General features: G+C 41.4%; 1 protein-coding gene across 1 annotated transcript; it reads left to right on the top strand.

Moving 5' to 3' along the window:
* The first annotated feature begins 8,521 nt into the window (after positions 1 to 8,521).
* Positions 8,522 to 17,423, top strand: LOC109177024. The gene is made up of 2 exons (XM_019326367.1): positions 8,522 to 9,083; positions 17,278 to 17,423. Exons 1-2 carry the CDS (start codon positions 8,522 to 8,524, stop codon positions 17,421 to 17,423), a joined length of 708 nt encoding a protein of 235 aa, XP_019181912.1.
* Positions 17,424 to 17,864: the final 441 nt, after the last annotated feature.

The following is a 17,864-nucleotide window of genomic DNA, read 5'->3' as shown; positions in this document are numbered from 1 at the left end:
GGTGTAGTTCTTGGTTTTAATCCATTACTTGATTACGTGGTGTCGTCGTTTATGTTTAAATGTGTCTGGACATGGTTCCGGGTTCCACGAGGGATCCCGGGACCAATTTTATTACATAGGAGTCAGTTGGGGGTAGGTGGGAGCAGGGGTACCCACCACCTACACGCTGCCCAGCGCACTCTTGGCAACAGGCAACTGGCGGGCAGGCGACTGCCCACCGGGCACCCGCTGCCTCGTGACTCGCCGCCGGCGGGTGGCCCTCCACCCGCTGGAATTTCGGTGCGAATGGTGGTTTATTTCCCCGTTTAATGTTCCCCGTGTCCTGTTGTGTCCAGTTGTACCCCGTTTGTCGTATATGAGTTTAGTTTGATGTATCAGGTACCATTCTTAGGATAAAAGAGTCGTGTGTATTGCATGCTAGTTGAATTGGTATCCCATTGGCCTAGGAGGAAGGTGCATGACCCCTTGGGCGTGTCTCGAGTAGTTTAATGTGGTTGGCCACGCATAGGTTATTTTAATAAGTGTTCCCCAATGATCCCCCCTCCTTATGTGGCAATGTGGGTTGCATGTGTTTGGCTTATGTGTTAATTGTGCATGATACCCCAATTGGTTGTGATCAATTGGATATACAGGCGGTTGGATGGGTTGAGAACCATCGACTGTTATTTATATATATATATATATATATATATATATATATATATATATATATATATATATATATATATATATATATATATATATATATAGGGCTACGGTCCATAATCTGGTTGCGATCAGATATACATAATCTTTGGGATGCGGTCCACCGTTTGTGTAACACCCCGTGTTACGGCCTTCAATCCCGGATTAATTATTTAATAAATTCCGTTAATAATAATTAAAAAGGATTTAATTTGGTTAGGATTCTCTTTAATTAATTAACATGGTCCACCATGGATCGTGGACCCTTGCCTAAACTAGAGTCTTAAGCCTATTAGGAATAAAGAGAGTAAACCTTTTACTAATAAGATTCTAATTAGGAATCCTAGACCTATATATCTATTAGGAATAAAGAAAGCAGACCTTTACTATTCAGATTATGACTAGGATTCCTGATTCTATAAATAGGGGATTAGAAAGCATTTAGAACCCTTACCACTCATAGTTATATTACAGAAAAATATTCCCGGGAGATTCCCCACCACCAAGCCTAGGGAGATCGATCGGATGGAAATCGTAGGGAAGAACCTTAATAGCCAAGGGAGGATTAATTAAGGCTAAGAGGTAACCCATGTCTCAACAAAATCTATTTTCCTTGCTATAATCTCCTTCATTGGCTAATTCGATATATGATTCTGTGTTTGCATCTTGATAAGGCTTTTCTTGATATTGATATGATGATTATGAGATAATCTTGATGTTTATGAGATGATCTTGATGTTTGTATGCTAATCTTGATACTTATGTGATAATCTTGATGTTCTTGATTCTAAGATAAATTATATCAATGACTAGAGCCCTAGGGTTAAAACGTGGATTTCGTATTGTGATATTCTTGGTATGTTTGGGTGGGATTTTGCATGTTCGGGTATTGAGTCTTGATATGTTTAGAAGTGATGTTAGGATGTATTTAGTGTGATTCTTGGTTTTAATCCATTACTTGATTATGTGGTGTTGTCGTTTGTGTTTAAATGTGTTTGGACATGGTTTTGAGTTCCACGAGGGATCACGGGACCGAATTATTACATAAGAGACAGTGGGGGGTAGGTGGGGGCAAGGGTACCCGCCACCTATCCTGTAACACCCCGTGTTACAGCCCATAAACCAATTAATTAATTACCCAGAAAGAAAGATTAAAATCTCTAGGAAAGGCCCACCCTAAGCCCATGAACCCTTATCCCTAAATCCAACTCCTTAGTCCTATAAGGAATAGGATTAGTGAACCCATGCCACTTAGACCATAATTAGGACTCTTAATTATATAAATAGGGACATAGAAGGCACCTAGAACTCACACCACAAATAATCCCTCACCACACAAGAAAGTTCCAAGAACTCCCTTAGGAGAAATCAAGAAAGGAGGAATCTTAAAGAAAGACCCTTCATAGCCAAGGAAATTAATTAAGGCTAAGAGGTAACCCATGTCTCAACAAAACCTATTTTCTTCGCTATAATCTCCTTCCTTGGCCTCCCTCTATATTCTTGTGTCTTGATTGAATTCTTCTATGATAATTATGTTATGTTCTTGATGATTGATAAGATGATTTATATGCTTTCTTGATAATCTTGATAATCTTAATGTTGAGAAGAAGTTCTTGATTATGATGTGATGATTCTTGACGAATCTTGATATTTTCTTGATGTTAAAGATTAAACATGTTCTTGATGATTTGGGCGGGATTAGAGCCCTAGGTTGGATTGGGAATTTGTATTATGATGTTCTCGATTTGTATTTGGGAGGGAATTCGCATGTTCGGGTGTTGTTTACATTTAGAAGTCATAATAGGATAAGTCCTACATGATTCTTGCTTTTGATCCGTTAATTGCTTACATGGTGTCGTTATTTGCGTTTAAAAGTGTCTAAGCATGGTTTCGGGTTCCACAAAGGTCCCCGGGATGAATATTTGATAAAAGAGTCAGTGGGGGGTAGGTGGGGGTGGGGGAACCCACCACCTACCCGCTGCCTAGAAGGGCGCTGCCCGACAGCGGGCAGCCACCGACCAGAGAAGTCGAGTTCACGATAGACCTAATACCAGGCGCTGCCCCGATCTCCAAACCACCCTACAGGCTGGCACCAAAGGAAATTAAGGAACTGAAAACACAACTTCAGGAACTACTAGATAAAGGATACATCCGCCCCAGCACCTCACCATGGGGGGCACCGGTGTTATTCGTTAAAAAGAAAGATGGGAGCATGCGCCTGTGCATTGACTACAGGGAACTAAACCAAGTTACAATAAAGAACAAATACCCTCTTCCCCGAACCGACGACCTATTCGACCAACTTAAAGGAGCAGGGGTGTTCTCGAAAATTGATTTAAGATCCGGATACCACCAGATAAAAGTAGCCAACCCAGATATCCAGAAAACAGCCTTTCGAACACGCTACGGCCATTACGAATTCACGGTAGTGCCCTTCGGACTCACCAACGCACCCGCTATATTCATGGACCTCATGAATCGAGTATTCCGGCCCCACCTAGATGACTTCGTCATTGTATTCATCGACGACATCCTGGTCTACTCCCAAAATGAGGAAGAACATGAGAAGCACCTCCGCACAACCCTACAAACCCTGAGAGAACACCAACTATACGCCAAGTTCTCCAAGTGTGAATTCTGGAAGGACAACGTAGCCTTCCTGGGTCACGTAATAACCAAAGAAGGAATCAAGGTGGACCCCACCAAGATTCGCGCCGTCAAGGAATGGCCCGCACCAAAATCACTTTCGGAGGTCAGAAGCTTCCTAGGATTAGCTGGCTATTATAGAAGGTTTGTACCCGATTTTACCAAAATAGCTTAACCGCTCACCAAGCTCATGAAAAAGGAAACCCCCTTTCGTTGGGACAACAACTGCACCACAGCCTTTCAAGAATTGAAAGAGAAACTAACCACGGCACCCGTCCTAACCCTCCCCTCCAGGATGGAAGGATTCGAAGTCTTCAGCGACGCCTCCAAAAAGGGGCTGGGATGTGTACTAATGCAAAAGGGGAAGGTAATAGCATACGCATCTAGACAACTCAAAACCCACGAAGAAAATTACCCCACACACGACCTCGAGCTAGCTGCCATCGTGTTCGCCCTAAAAAATTGGAGACATTACCTATACGGAATACAATGCAAGATTTATACGGATCACAAAAGCCTAAAGTAGATCTTCACCCAGAAAGATCTAAACATGCGACAACGAAGGTGGCTGGAACTCATAAAAGATTACGACCTAGATATCCAGTACCACGAAGGCAAGGCTAACATTGTGGCAGACGCCCTAAGCCGAAAGACTAACCACTCCCTCAACGCCACCTGGATCTTACCAGACCAGCTATACAAGGACTTCCAGAAGTTGAACTTGGAGGTGGTAGAGCAAGGTTGAACCAACTCCGAGATCCGCCTATTCAATGCCAGAGTCATACCCACACTATTCGAAGAAATCAAGACCGGACAGCATCAAGACCCGGAACTACTTAAAATTCGGCTCGACCTAACTCAGGGAAAGGACAGACCCTTCAAAATATGCGAAGATGGCAGCCTCCGCTATCAAGGGAGGTGGTGCGTGCCCACGACGCACCCCCACCTGAAGCAACAAATCCTGAGAGAAGGACACAACTCCCCATACTCAGTACACCCCGGAGGCGACAAACTGTACCAAGATGTGAAAAAGATGTTTTGGTGGCCCAACATGAAAAAGGAAGTCGCAGACTTCATGGCCAAATGTCTGAACTGCCAAAGGGTAAAAGCCGAACGATGGAAGCCCAAAGGACTCGTACAGCCCCTTGAAATACCACAAGGGAAGTGGGACTCCATATCCATGGATTTTGTCGGAGGGTTACCCACAACACCAACCGGCAAGGATAAGATCTGGGTAATAGTGGACCGGCTAACCAAGACAGCACGGTTCATTGCTATGAAAAAAACATGGACAATGACGCAGCTAGCCCGGGCCTACCTGAACCGAGTAGTAAAATACCACGGGATCCCCCGAAAAATTGTGTCCGATAGGGATCCCAGGTTCCTCTCACAATTCTGGAAGTCTCTACAAACAGCCTTGGGGACACAACTGAACCTGAGCACTGCCTTCCACCCCACCACTGACGGCCAAACCGAGAGGACCATCCAGACTCTCGAAGACATGCTAAGAGCCTGCACGTTGGACTTCCAAGGAACATGGGAAGAACATCTAGACCTCATCGAATTTTCTTACAACAACAGCTACCACGCAAGTATCCGCATAGCCCCCTACGAAGCTCTGTACGGTCAAAAATGTAGAACCCCCTTATGTTGGGAAGACATGGTCGGCCCAGTAACACTAGGACCCCAATACTTACACGATACCATAGCTAAAGTCAAACACATACAAGAAAGAATGAAGGCCGCCCAAGACCGCCAAAAATCCTACGCCGACCAAGGAAAGAAACAAGCCGAGTTCACCCCCGGGGACAAGGTCTGGTTAAGGATCTCGCCCACTCGAGGGGTAATGAGGTTCGGGAAAAAGGGAAAACTCAGCCCCCGGTTTATCGGCCCCTATGAAATCATAGAAAGAGTCGGGAACCTGGCCTACCGCCTCGCCCTACCCATTGAACTGGAACAGGTACACAACGTATTCCACATATCCCAACTAAAGCAATATGTACACGATCCGAGCCACGTACTACAACCCGAGACCGCGGACCTTGACGATGCACTAGCTTACGAAGAAAAACCCGTAAGAATCCTGGACACCAAGACAAGAACCACCTGCCGACGAACCATAGAAATGGTAAAAGTCCTCTGGACCAACCATGGGACCGAAGAAGCAACATGGGAACTCAAAGACACAATAAAAGAACGCTACCCCGAACTCTTCACACCAGGTAACCAAGACGAAAGCATATGATAAGGGAAGAAGTTACTCGGCAAGGACCAAAGCTTCGGGGACGAAGCTTCTCGTTAAGGGGGGGAGAGTGTAACACCCCGTGTTATAGCCAATAAACCAATTAATTAATTATCCAGAAAGAAAGATTAAAATCTCTAGGAAAGGCCCACCCTAAGCCCATGAACCCTTATCCCTAAATCCAACTCCTTGGTCCTATAAGGAATAGGATTAATGAACCCATGCCACTTAGACCATAATTAGGACTCTTAATTATATAAATAGGGACATAGAAGGAACCTAGAACTCACACCACAAATAATCCCTCACCACACAAGAAAGTTCCAAGAACTCCCTTAGGAGAAATCAAGAAAGGAGGAATCTTAAAGAAAGACCCTTCATATCCAAGGAAATTAATTAAGGCTAAGAGGTAACCCATGTCTCAACAAAACCTATTTTCTTCGATATAATCTCCTTCCTTGGCCTCCCTCTATATTCTTGTGTCTTGATTGAATTCTTCTATGATAATTATGTTATGTTCTTGATGATTGATAAGATGATTTATATACTTTCTTGATAATCTTGATAATATTAATGTTGACAAGAAGTTTTTTATTATGATGTGATCATTCTTGACGAATCTTGATATTTTCTTGATGTTAAAGGTTAAACATGTTCTTGATGATTTGGGCGGGATTAGAGCCCTAGGTTGGATTGAGAATTTGTATTATGATGTTCTCGATTTGTATTTGGGAGGGAATTCGCATGTTCGGGTGTTGTTTACATTTAGGAGTCATAATAGGATAAGTCCCACATGATTCGTGCTTTTGATCCGTTAATTGCTTACGTGGTGTCGTTATTTGCATTTAAAAGTGTCTAAGCATGGTTTCGGGTTCCACAAAGGTCCCTGGGACGAATATTTAAGAAAAGAGTCAGTGGGGGGTAGGTGGGGGTGGGGGAACCCACCACCTACCCGCTGCCTAGAAGGGCGCTGCCCGGCAGCGGGCAGCCGGCTACCCGCTGCCCGGAACAGCGCCCACCGGCGGGTGACCCCCACCCACCGGCTACCCGCTGGTCCACACCCCACCCCGGGTCCCCAGCTTCCCCGTTTGATGTTCCCCGTCCCCCATGGTGTCACAACGGACCCCGTTTGTCGTGCCTGAGTCTAGTTTGGAATTTCGGGTACTATTCGTAGGTTAAACGAGTCTTAGGAATTGCATGCTAGTTGAATTAGTAACCCGTGGACCTAGGTGGAAGTTATATGAGCCCTTAGGAACTATTCTTAGTGTGTGAATGATCATATGTAAGATTAATTATATGTTCTCCCCTCCCTATGTGAATAATGTGTCATTATGTGCTATTGTGTGTTACATGATGCATGACCCCAACTTGGTTAAGACCAATTGGGCTATACAGGCAGTTGAATGGACTGAGAACCATCCCAACTGTTAACCAGGCCGGTTAAGATCGGTCAGGGATATTAATGTGATATAGGACTGAGGTCCACTATACGGGCAGTTGAATGGGTTGAGAACCATCCCAACTGTTAACCAGGCTGGTAGAGACCTGTCAGGTATATAAAGATTATGTATAGGACTGAAGGTCCACATGGGCCTCGGTGATATGACCCACCGACCAGGATGCGCCAGGCGGTATGGGGCCAACAAGCCGAGGAAGGTTGTAGTCCACCGACCTGAGTAATCAGGCGGTGTGTAGGACTACGACTGGCTGCGACCCACCGAGTGGTGGGACATCGGTATGTAGGACCGTAGTCTCCGAGGATCTTTGCCCACCGACTGAGTTTAGCTCAGCGGTGTATCGGGCTTGATCCGCTACGGCCCGCCGATTGTGCGCACCAACGGTGTGTAGGGTCGTAAGTCCCCCCTTGTAAAGGGGATCACGGTCCACCGACTAGGCGCGTCAGCGGTGTGTCGGATCGTGGTCCGACGTTGAGTTCGTCAGCGGTTCTACAAAGGTTGGTTGCGATCAACTCCCCTCGTACTGCGGTACTGAGGTAGGGTGCTGCGGGGCCGTGTTAATGCTAAAGGCATTAACCCTCATGTTCGGGGCATGCGATTGGTCCCGTGGCGCCATCGATGATTATGTGATATGAATGATGATTGGATGATAATGTGGATTGGAATTGAGAAGTGGCTTGTGACCGTAAATGCGTATTCCTTATGATGTTGTTATTATTGTCTGATATGCTTATCCCTATTTGCTGAGTCTATTCCTGGTTTTAAAACTAGTGTCTCTTAAGTATATATCTTCCTGCTTCGAAATGATTTTTGTATATCTATATATATATATATATATATATATATATATATATATATATATATATATATATATATATATATACTATATATACTATATTTCAACGCGTTGGAGTGGGTTACCAGCATCTCTCGCTGAACAGATATATTTGGCTTTCAGGCACAGAGGAGTAGACACTGGAGCGCGCTAGAGACTTGGAGCGTAGAGTAGATAGTTTCCCTTTCGGCCTGCGAGCCATGCTTATGTATTTACATTATTGAGGATATTAGTTAGTTAGCCTGTGCACCTGAGTTCTCTAACTCAGGTGTGGCATAGCACCCCGTACTCCTTTATATTATGTTTTGGGATTTAATGAGAATCTACCTTTATTATATAAGTCTTAAAAATTGAAAAATTTCGGGGTGTTACACCAGGTTCCTCTCACAATTCTGGAAATCTCTACAGACGGCCATGGGGACAAGACTGAGCTTAAGCACCGCCTTCCACCCCACTATCGACGGCCAAATCGAGAGGACCATTCAAACTCTCGAAGACATGCTAAGAGCTTGCATGATAGACTTCCAGGGGACATGAGAAGAACACCTAGACCATATCGAATTCTCTTACAACAATAGCTATCATGCAAGCATCCGCATGGCTCCCTACGAAACACTATATAGCCAAAAATGTAGGACACCCATATGTTGGGAAGACATGGTCAACCCAGTAACCCTGGGACCAAAATACCTACAGGACACCATAACTAAAGTCAAACGCATACAAGAGAAAATGAAGGCCGCCCAGGACCGCAAAAAATCCTACGCCGACCTGGGGAGGAAGCAGGCCGAATTATCCACAGGAGAGAAGGTCTGGCTAAAGATCTCACCCACTCGAGGGGTGATGAGGTTCGGAAAGAAGGGGAAACTTAGTCCCCGGTTCATTGGTCCCTACGAAATCTTTGAAAAAGTCGGAAACCTGGCCTACCGCCTCGCCCTACCCGCCGAGCTGGAATGGGTGCACAACGTGTTCCACATATCACAGCTAAAGAAATATGTGCACGATGCAAGTCACGTGGTACAACCCAAGGCGGTAAGCCTGGACGACACACTAACCTACGAAGAGAAATCCGTAAGGATCCTGGACACTAAGACAAGGACCAATCGCCAACGAACCACAGAAATGGTAAAGATCCTCTGGTCCAATCACGGAACCGAAGAGGCAACATGGGAATTTAAAGAAGCCATGAGGGAACGCTACTCCGAACTTTTCACGCAAGGTAACCGAGGCGAAACCGTAGGATAAGGGAGGTGGTCAATTCAGCAAACCTAAGCTTCGGGGACGAAGTTTTCCGTTAAGGGGGGAGGGTGTAACACCCCGTGTTACGGCCTCTAACCCAAACTAATTGTTTAATCACTTACCCTTAAAAGAGAATTAAATTCCCTTAATTAATTAAGGAAAGGTCCACCATAGACCATGGACCCTTATCCCTAAACCAAACCCTTAGTCCTATAAGGAATAGAATTAGTAAATCCCTACCATTCAGACCCTAATTAGGACTCTTAGATATATATAAGGACATAGGATGCACCTAGAATTCACACCACAATAGATTCCACCACACAGGAATTCCCAAGAATTCCCCTATCACCAAACGTAGGAGAAATCAAGAAGAGGAGATCTTAGAGAAAGAACCTTAATAACCAAGGATCCTAATTAAGGCTAAGAGGTAACCCATGTCTCAACAAAACCTATTTTCCTTGCTATAATCTTCTTCTTTGGCCCCTTGATATGCAATTCTATACTCGTGTCTTGATAAGGCTTTTATGATGATTGTGATATGATCTTGATGTTTATGAGATGATCTTATGTGTTGATCTTGGTGATCTCGATGGGGATCTTGATAATTGTGTGTTGATCTTGATAATCTTGATGTTCTTTATTTTAAAGATAAAGTTATGATCTTGTGCTTTAAATATGATTAGAGCTCTAGGTTAAATCGTGGATTTCGTATTGTGATATTCTTGGTATATTTGGGTGAGATTTTGCATGTTCGGGTGTTGATTATGTGTAGAAGTCATGTTAGGATGTATTTAATGTGATTCTTGGTTTTAATCCATTACTTGATTACGTGGTGTCGTCGTTCGTGTTTAAATGTGTCTAGACATGGTTTCGGGTTCCACGAAAGATCCCGGGACCAAAATTATTACAAAAGAGTCAGTGGGGGGGTAGGTGGGGGTAGGAGAACCCGCCACCTACCCGTTACCCCAAATAGGGCCACCGGCAGTGGGCAGTCGACTGCTCGCCGGGCACCCGCTGCCCATTATGGCGCCGCCAGCGGGCAACCGGCGGGTGGTCCTCCACCCACTGGCCACCCGTTGGTTTTTCCCAGTGTCGATTGGTGGTTTTCCCCGTTTGATGTTTCCCCGTGCCCCGTGGTGTCCCATCGGACCCCATTTGTCGTGCCTGAGTCTAGTTTGATGTTTCGGGAACCGTTCGTAAGATAAAAGAGTCTTGTGTATTGCATGCTAGTTGAATTGGTAACCCGTTAGCCTGGTGAAAGATGTATGAACCCCTTATGGCTATTCCTAGTATGTGGTTGACCACGCATAAGTTTTATTTATACGTTTTTCCCCCTCCCTATGTGCTAATGTGGGTTGCATGTGCTTGCTATGTGTTATGTGTGCATGATACCCCAATTGGTTGCGATCAATTGGCTATACGGGCAGTTGGATGGGTTGAGAACCATCGGCTGTTAACCAGGCCGGTTGCGATCGGTCAGGTATATAAATATATATAGGGCTACGGTCCACCGTTTGGTTGCGATCAAACGTTATAAATGAGCTGCGGTTCATAATCTGGTTGCGATCAGAAATACACACTTTTCGGGCTGCGGTCCACCGTTTGGTTGCGATCAAACGTTATTGACTGTTGCGGTTCATCGGTTGGTTGCGATCAACTCCTTTGTGCTGCGGTACGAGGCAGGGTGCTTCGGGGCCATGTTAGCGCTATATGCGCTGAACCTCATGTATGGGCATGCGATTGGTCCTGCGGCACCACCAAAGTGTGCTTATGTGATAATGATTGAATACCGATATGTTGATATTGCGTAAACTTGTGACCTTAGGGTGTATGCTAGTATCTTTATATGCGTGATTATAACTGATAAATGTGTTTGTCCCTACTTGTCGAGTCTATTCTCAGTTTTAAACTAGAGTCTCCTAAGTATATATATCTTACTGCTTCAAAATGGTTTTCTATATATATATATATATATATATATAGGATTATTTTCAAATACAAACACCCCTTAAAATACAAACTGTGTGCATGTTAGTGTGATAATGTGTGCTTCAGCTAATTTCATATATTGTTGGCAGTGTGCCCAGTGTGCATGTAAGTATGTTAATGTGTGCACGGGCTTTGATGGATAGTTGTGATTTTCCTCCTACGCGCTGTGTGCATGCAAGTATTTAAATGTGTGCACGAGCTTTGATGGATGATTGTGATTTTTCCTCCTACGCGCTGTGTGCATGTAAGTATGTTAATGTGTGCACGAGCTCAAGTTTTTATTTTAAAGGGAGTTTGTATTTTAAGTGGGTTTGTACTTGAATGCAACCATATATATATATATATATATATATATATATATATATATATAATATATATATATATATATATATATATATATATATATATATATATATATATATATATATATATATATATATACCTATATTGTATATATATATATATATATATATACCTATATTGTATTTTAACGCGTTGGAATGGGTTACCAGGACTATGTGGTCTAATGGTACCCGGGTTGGACTTCCATTTGGAAGATTATGAGTCCGAGCCTCAGTGGAGGCATTATTGGTTCTTTGTGTTTTGGTTCTTTGTGTTTCAGTAGGTTGAGAAAGTATATGAACAGATACTACAATGTAGTAGAGCCAGTAACTTTCAAAAAAAAAAATATATATATATATATATATATATATATATATATATATATATATATATACCTATATTGTATTTTATCGCGTTGGAGTGGGTTACCAGCATTATTCGCTGTGAATAGATATATTTGGCTTTCATGCACAGATGAATAGCTCCGGAGCGCGCTAGAGGACCCGAAGTTTAGTTAGTTAGTTCCCCTATCGGCCTGCATGCCATGATGATGTAATGACACTGGTTTGAGGATATTTTGATAGTATAGCCTATGCATCTGAGTTCTCCAGTTCAGATGTGGCATAGCACCCCCAAACACTTATGTTTAGTAATGCTCTGTTTCGGGATTAATGATAGTATTGCCTTTACTTCATAAGCTTTCAAAGTTTTAAAATTTTAGGGGTGTTACACGGGTCGTTATGGTCGGTGCAAATTATCATATATTAAGCTCGTGACCGTTGATGTTATTTCGATAAGAGTTAATTCCAGCAATGGTCCTCCGACTATTGTGATTTTCCAAAATTGGTCCTCGTCTTTTAATTTAGACAAAATAGACCCTTGACTATCAGATTTGTTCCAGCAATGGTCCTTCCGTTAAGCATCAGTTTAGTTGGCGTTAAGTATAAGGGTATTCAAGTCATTTCCTATTTTTGAATTACATATCAGCACATAACTCTCCCTTTGAATTGCGTCCATGAACCTCCAGCAAATGTATACTATCTCGACGAACCTCCATGAATCACCTCCATAGCAAATGTATGTACTCTCAACCAAGGCAAGAGATATTACATCACTATCTCTACCAAAAATATGAGGGTTTGTAGACAATTAAACAAACCTATAGTGTTATATATACACCCCCATTAATAGAAAATTCATAATCATAATCATAATAACTAAAAATCACTCAATTAATTCACAAACCAAGAAAATTATTAGCTCCCACCATTCACTCCATCTAAAATACATAGAGTTCTACTTTCCTCTTTCTTATCATTATCTCTCTGCATTATTACCAGCTCATATTTATGTGAAAACTATCATAATTTAGGTCATCCTCGCTCTCTCTTCTCCGGTGAGTGAAATATTCAGATTATGCTGAATTCTAACAAAACTTAAAAAATAGCATCAGGAAAATGCAAAAATCTATGGCAATTATGAGCTGAAAAAAGAAAAATAGGAATTAAACAAGTATGCATGTGATGCAATCAGTGTGCACAAAAAGAGTGTGGAGTGAGAATGTACTTGTAACACCCTAATTTTCTACTCCTTTTTAATTAAGTACAAAACTTAAATATCATAACTAATCCATCACATTAAATACTAAACATTAGACAAAAGGGATGTCACCGCCACAGTCACCACACACCGCGACTGCACAGGCTAAAGGAACTAACTAATCCAAAAATTTCTACATTAAATTAACTTGGGGGAAAAGTACCCCGGTGTCTATCACCAAACATAAAAACAAAAGTCTACAACCATAATAACATCATAAAACGAACAAGTTTAGACTACAGAATCAACTACACTAGTTTAACTCGAACAACTCTCAAACGCTGGGCCCACTTGAAAGGGATTTTGCAAAACAACAAGTAGACAAGTAGAAAACACCTGTTAGCACGAAGCTAAGTATAACCACACTCAACCCTGTAAAATACTATAGTATATACTTTGGAAAAACATTTGTTCACATTCCCAAATTAAGCAATTCACTCACTTAGACAAACTTTAAGATAAACCACCAGTTTTCTATATGCTCGCAACCTATAATATCAACAGGTATGCTTCACCAATAAACAACTTATTAACATAATCATACTAACACATAATCAACATAGCAAAACTCAACTCTACTCCATAACAATCTCATGCTATCAAGTTCTCAACATGAAATTAAGTATAATCAAATATCCATCATATAATCTATAACATACTACTCATGCCACCTCGTGCAATCAATTATCAATATGCGATCTTGCGCAAACATTCTCAATATGCAACAAGATGCAATAAGATAAATATACATATACTCTCGTTTCTAAATAGAATACTTTTATGTGGAGGTTTCTTAGAGTCACAAGGACTCACATGCTCTTTCTTTCTTAGTGTCGCAATGACTCGCTTTCTTATAAATGGATGAGGTAGGAACTTCACCGTAGCGTGAACGAACCTATCCGGGCACGGCGTATAGCCGGCCTAATACTCTGCTCATCCACAGAACCACTCTCTTGGTTCTATGCTCAAACTCTATGGAATCAGGTATCGAACTATCAGCGTGCACACCCCCTGACCAGGATTCCCAGCCTGGCGGGCAATTTCCAACCTCGTAACGTAGGAATACACCGCGTTACATGTCATCGGATCGCAATGTCCGGTCATCCTCTCATAAAGGACATAGTCCTAACGGGCCCTCCAAGACCTCACTGATATAGATAATAAATATATATCTCTCATGCATCAAGCTTATGCACGTCACATCTCAACAACTTTTCAATGCAACAAGGTAATGACATACCACATGCTCATGAATTTTGGAAAATAATACTTAGGCTCACGTTAGTCATTTATGCACTTATAAAACATGATATGCTTGGGATCTAATTTACTGTACACATGCTCCAATTCTATGTATCACTGTGAACTCTCAAAGAACACACAATCATGCTTGGATTGCAAAATAACATACTCTGTACATTTCTACCATCAAAACAGACTACAAGTTCCATTGAACATAATACAGACTCTAGTCATGCTTTTCCAACAACTCTTATTCACAAAATGTTCATGCTTCTCTATTTAATACTCAAATAACATCAGGAAGATAATAACAAGAAAATCACATAGGCAGTGCAAGTCTGATGAACTCATATTAGCATTACTGTAAACATTTCATCAAAATTTCTATCATAACATGCTCATTTCTAATCCAAATTCAACGAAAACAAAGGCCAAACGTGCGTCGTGACGGCCCCAAGGTACCGAGCCACAAGGGACCGTGACACCCGGTTCGAAACGACACGTAGCTGAGCCACAAGGACCCAGCCACTGCACAGGTAACCATCAACGGACCTATCGGCGGGACTAGGCAAGCCCCGCCGCCTGGAACCGTCCGGCGGCGGCCTAGGGCCACGACCCTTGCCTAGGGTCGTCTAGCCACGACTCTAGCCAACGGCTCCTCTCGTGGGCCGTTGGCTAGGCCCGTGACTCTCACTGGTGCACACTGAGTGGTGCACCAGTTGCTTCTTCTTCACCTGCAATGCAAAACCAGACAATAAACCACCTCCAAATCAACAACAACACATCATACAACATCAACAAGACATATAATAACTCAAACACACAATATTCTAGCATTTCTACTCATTTCTAGCTATTTCACAAAGGCTTCACAGAGCCAACACTAAGTTGGGAGTCTATGGGGTTATACCTCTTCTTGTCCTCCTTCTTATTGGGATTCCTCCTTCTTCCCAAGTCAGCTACAACCTCCTTCACCTCAAACAAGCCACACAACAACTTTTAAAACTAGAGTCTCAGAGATGGAAAAACAGGAAACTGAAAAAATGAAAGGCTAGGGAAAACTTATTGTGCTTCTTGCAGAACTTTTGTTTGGGGAAGACAATGAAGGGAATCAGGAGACAATGGTTGAAAACATCTCATTTTATAGGGCTCTAAACCCTAGGAGGATCACCACTCATTGGTGGAGAGCAAAAGTGGAAATGGGCAAAGCTGAGAAATCATATCAGACAAAGTGTTGGAGGGTTGTGGCTCACCATGCTACATGGACCATGGTTCAAAATTAGAATTTAGACTAGTTTAGGGTTGAAATTGAATTTTCCAAAAATAATTTCTAGTTAGACACATGATTTAGGCTTCTCAGATGTCTCGCGATTTCACTCAGATTGAATTTTAGTTCAAAACTTGGCACACAATGTACCGAGAATTTAGGATTTTTTGAATTAAATCTCTCGTCTCGCGATTTCACTCAGATTGAATTTTAGTTCAAAACTTGGCACACAATGTGCCGAGAATTTAGGATTTTTTGAATTAAATATCTCGGTGTTGAATTTTATTTTAAAAAGTCATTCGAAATAATTTATTCAAACTAGGGGTGGGCATTTCGGTTCGGTTCGGTCCCAAACCGAAGTACCGATCGGTACTCGATTTGGGTAACCCGATCGGTTCAGTTTGGTTCGGTTAAAACCCGAACCGAAGAACCGATCGGTTTTTTATATAATAAATATATACAATATACTTAAATGTCTTAAGTGAGGTTTGAACCCTTAACCACCAAATTTGAAGTTAAAAGCTTTACCCATTAAGCTAAACACACATTTATGTTAATGTTTACATTTGTATGTTAATAAAGGTATATATTATTTTATTAAATGTTGTAAACTTCAATTGTAATAGACAAAATTATCCCTACTACATTATTGTTAGACTAAAATACCCTTATACCGTTATAACATCGTTATTATTTAATTCTAAAACTTTCATAATTCTATCATTATTATCATACACCTATATCTAATTATCTATGATATCTTTTTCCTATTCTTTAATTATCATTTTATTAAAATCATTATATAATTAGTTTAATTGTTGATTATATTTTAATTAAATTTCTATGAATAGTAAATCATATATGTGTGTGTGTGTGTATATATATATATATATATATATATATATATATATATATATATATATATATATATATATATATATATAGGCACGCACACGCACCAATATATGTGACCGGTTACTAGTTAGTATTATATATATTTTATTTATTTATTGTAAAAACAAAGTATAAATTATATCAAAATTGTTTACATTATTAATAAACAAAATATCAATTTTGTTCATCTCTATATTTTTCAAATACGATAATTAAAATTTACTAATTTAAGGATTTTGCGAAATATAATTTGAACTATAATTTGTAATTATTTGCATTTATCAATTTTTTAATGTTGGGAAAAATTTTCGCGCATCACTCGTACAAAATGCTAGTATTATATATACATATTATAATAATTAATAATTTTAACTCCTCAAGTCCTCAGATCTCAACTCTAAGTCGTAAGTCTCAACATTTGGCATTTTAATAATTCTTATTTTTCAAATATTAACTATAGATGGATGATTCTTTATATTGTCATCAACAAAACACTTAAGTGGCACTCCAAGTGAGCCAACTGAACAATCGGGCAAGTAAAAAAGGAAACGTTTATTTAGTGGACTTCAACCAAAACCGAACCGAATACCGAACCAAAACCGAAATCGAACCGAACCGAACTTTTCAAACCGAAACCGAACTCTATTTTAAGCCGAATGGTTTAATTTTTTTAAAACCGAAAAATCGAAACCGAAAAAAACCGAACCGAAACCCGAAGTGCCCAGCCCTAATTCAAACGCTGTTCTTTTTGCAAAAAAAAAAAAAAAAAGGAATAAAAATGGCTATTTTGGAATTTCTTAAAATCGGAATTATAAAACTAAATTTTGGGTTGTCACAGTACCTGACGAAGCGGAAAGAGCAATCGCGAAGAGAGAAAAGGAGGAGGTTATAGGCGCGGAGGAGGAAGAGGCGGAAGAGGAGTATACGACGACAGAGAAGACACAGAAAGTCGAGAAGACAATGCCAACCGCCACAGTGGCGTAGATCGTCAGGAACAAAGGCTTGGAATTTGCCATTTCCTGAACCATTTCCTTCTCCAGGCAGAGACGTCGAAATTGATCGCTCTACACCTTCATCGTCCCGGCGTGGTCCCCCGGCAGCTGAGTGGAATCCAGTACAAAGGAGCAGTTACGGGCACGAAGTTTTGCAAGAGTCGAGCATACCAAGTCAACTACAACTGCGGTGTCTGAATCTGACTATTATGTACTTGGTGTATACTTGTTGAACTCGCTGCTGTGATGTATAGCGCTGTGTGGCCGGAGGTTCATGGAGGCGATTCAAAGGAAGAGTAGTGATGTGCTGATACGTAATTCAGCAAGAGGAAATGACATGAATACCCCTCTATTTAAAGCCAACTAAACTGTTGTTTAGCGGAAAGACCATTGCTGGAACAAATTTGATTGTCAATGGTCTATTTTGTCCAAA

This window comes from Ipomoea nil, unplaced genomic scaffold (assembly GCF_001879475.1).
Source record: "Ipomoea nil cultivar Tokyo-kokei standard unplaced genomic scaffold, Asagao_1.1 scaffold0782, whole genome shotgun sequence".
NCBI lineage: Eukaryota > Viridiplantae > Streptophyta > Magnoliopsida > Solanales > Convolvulaceae > Ipomoea > Ipomoea nil.
Note: the sequence above shows the minus strand (reverse complement) of the source record. Positions and strands in the feature narration are given on the sequence as shown.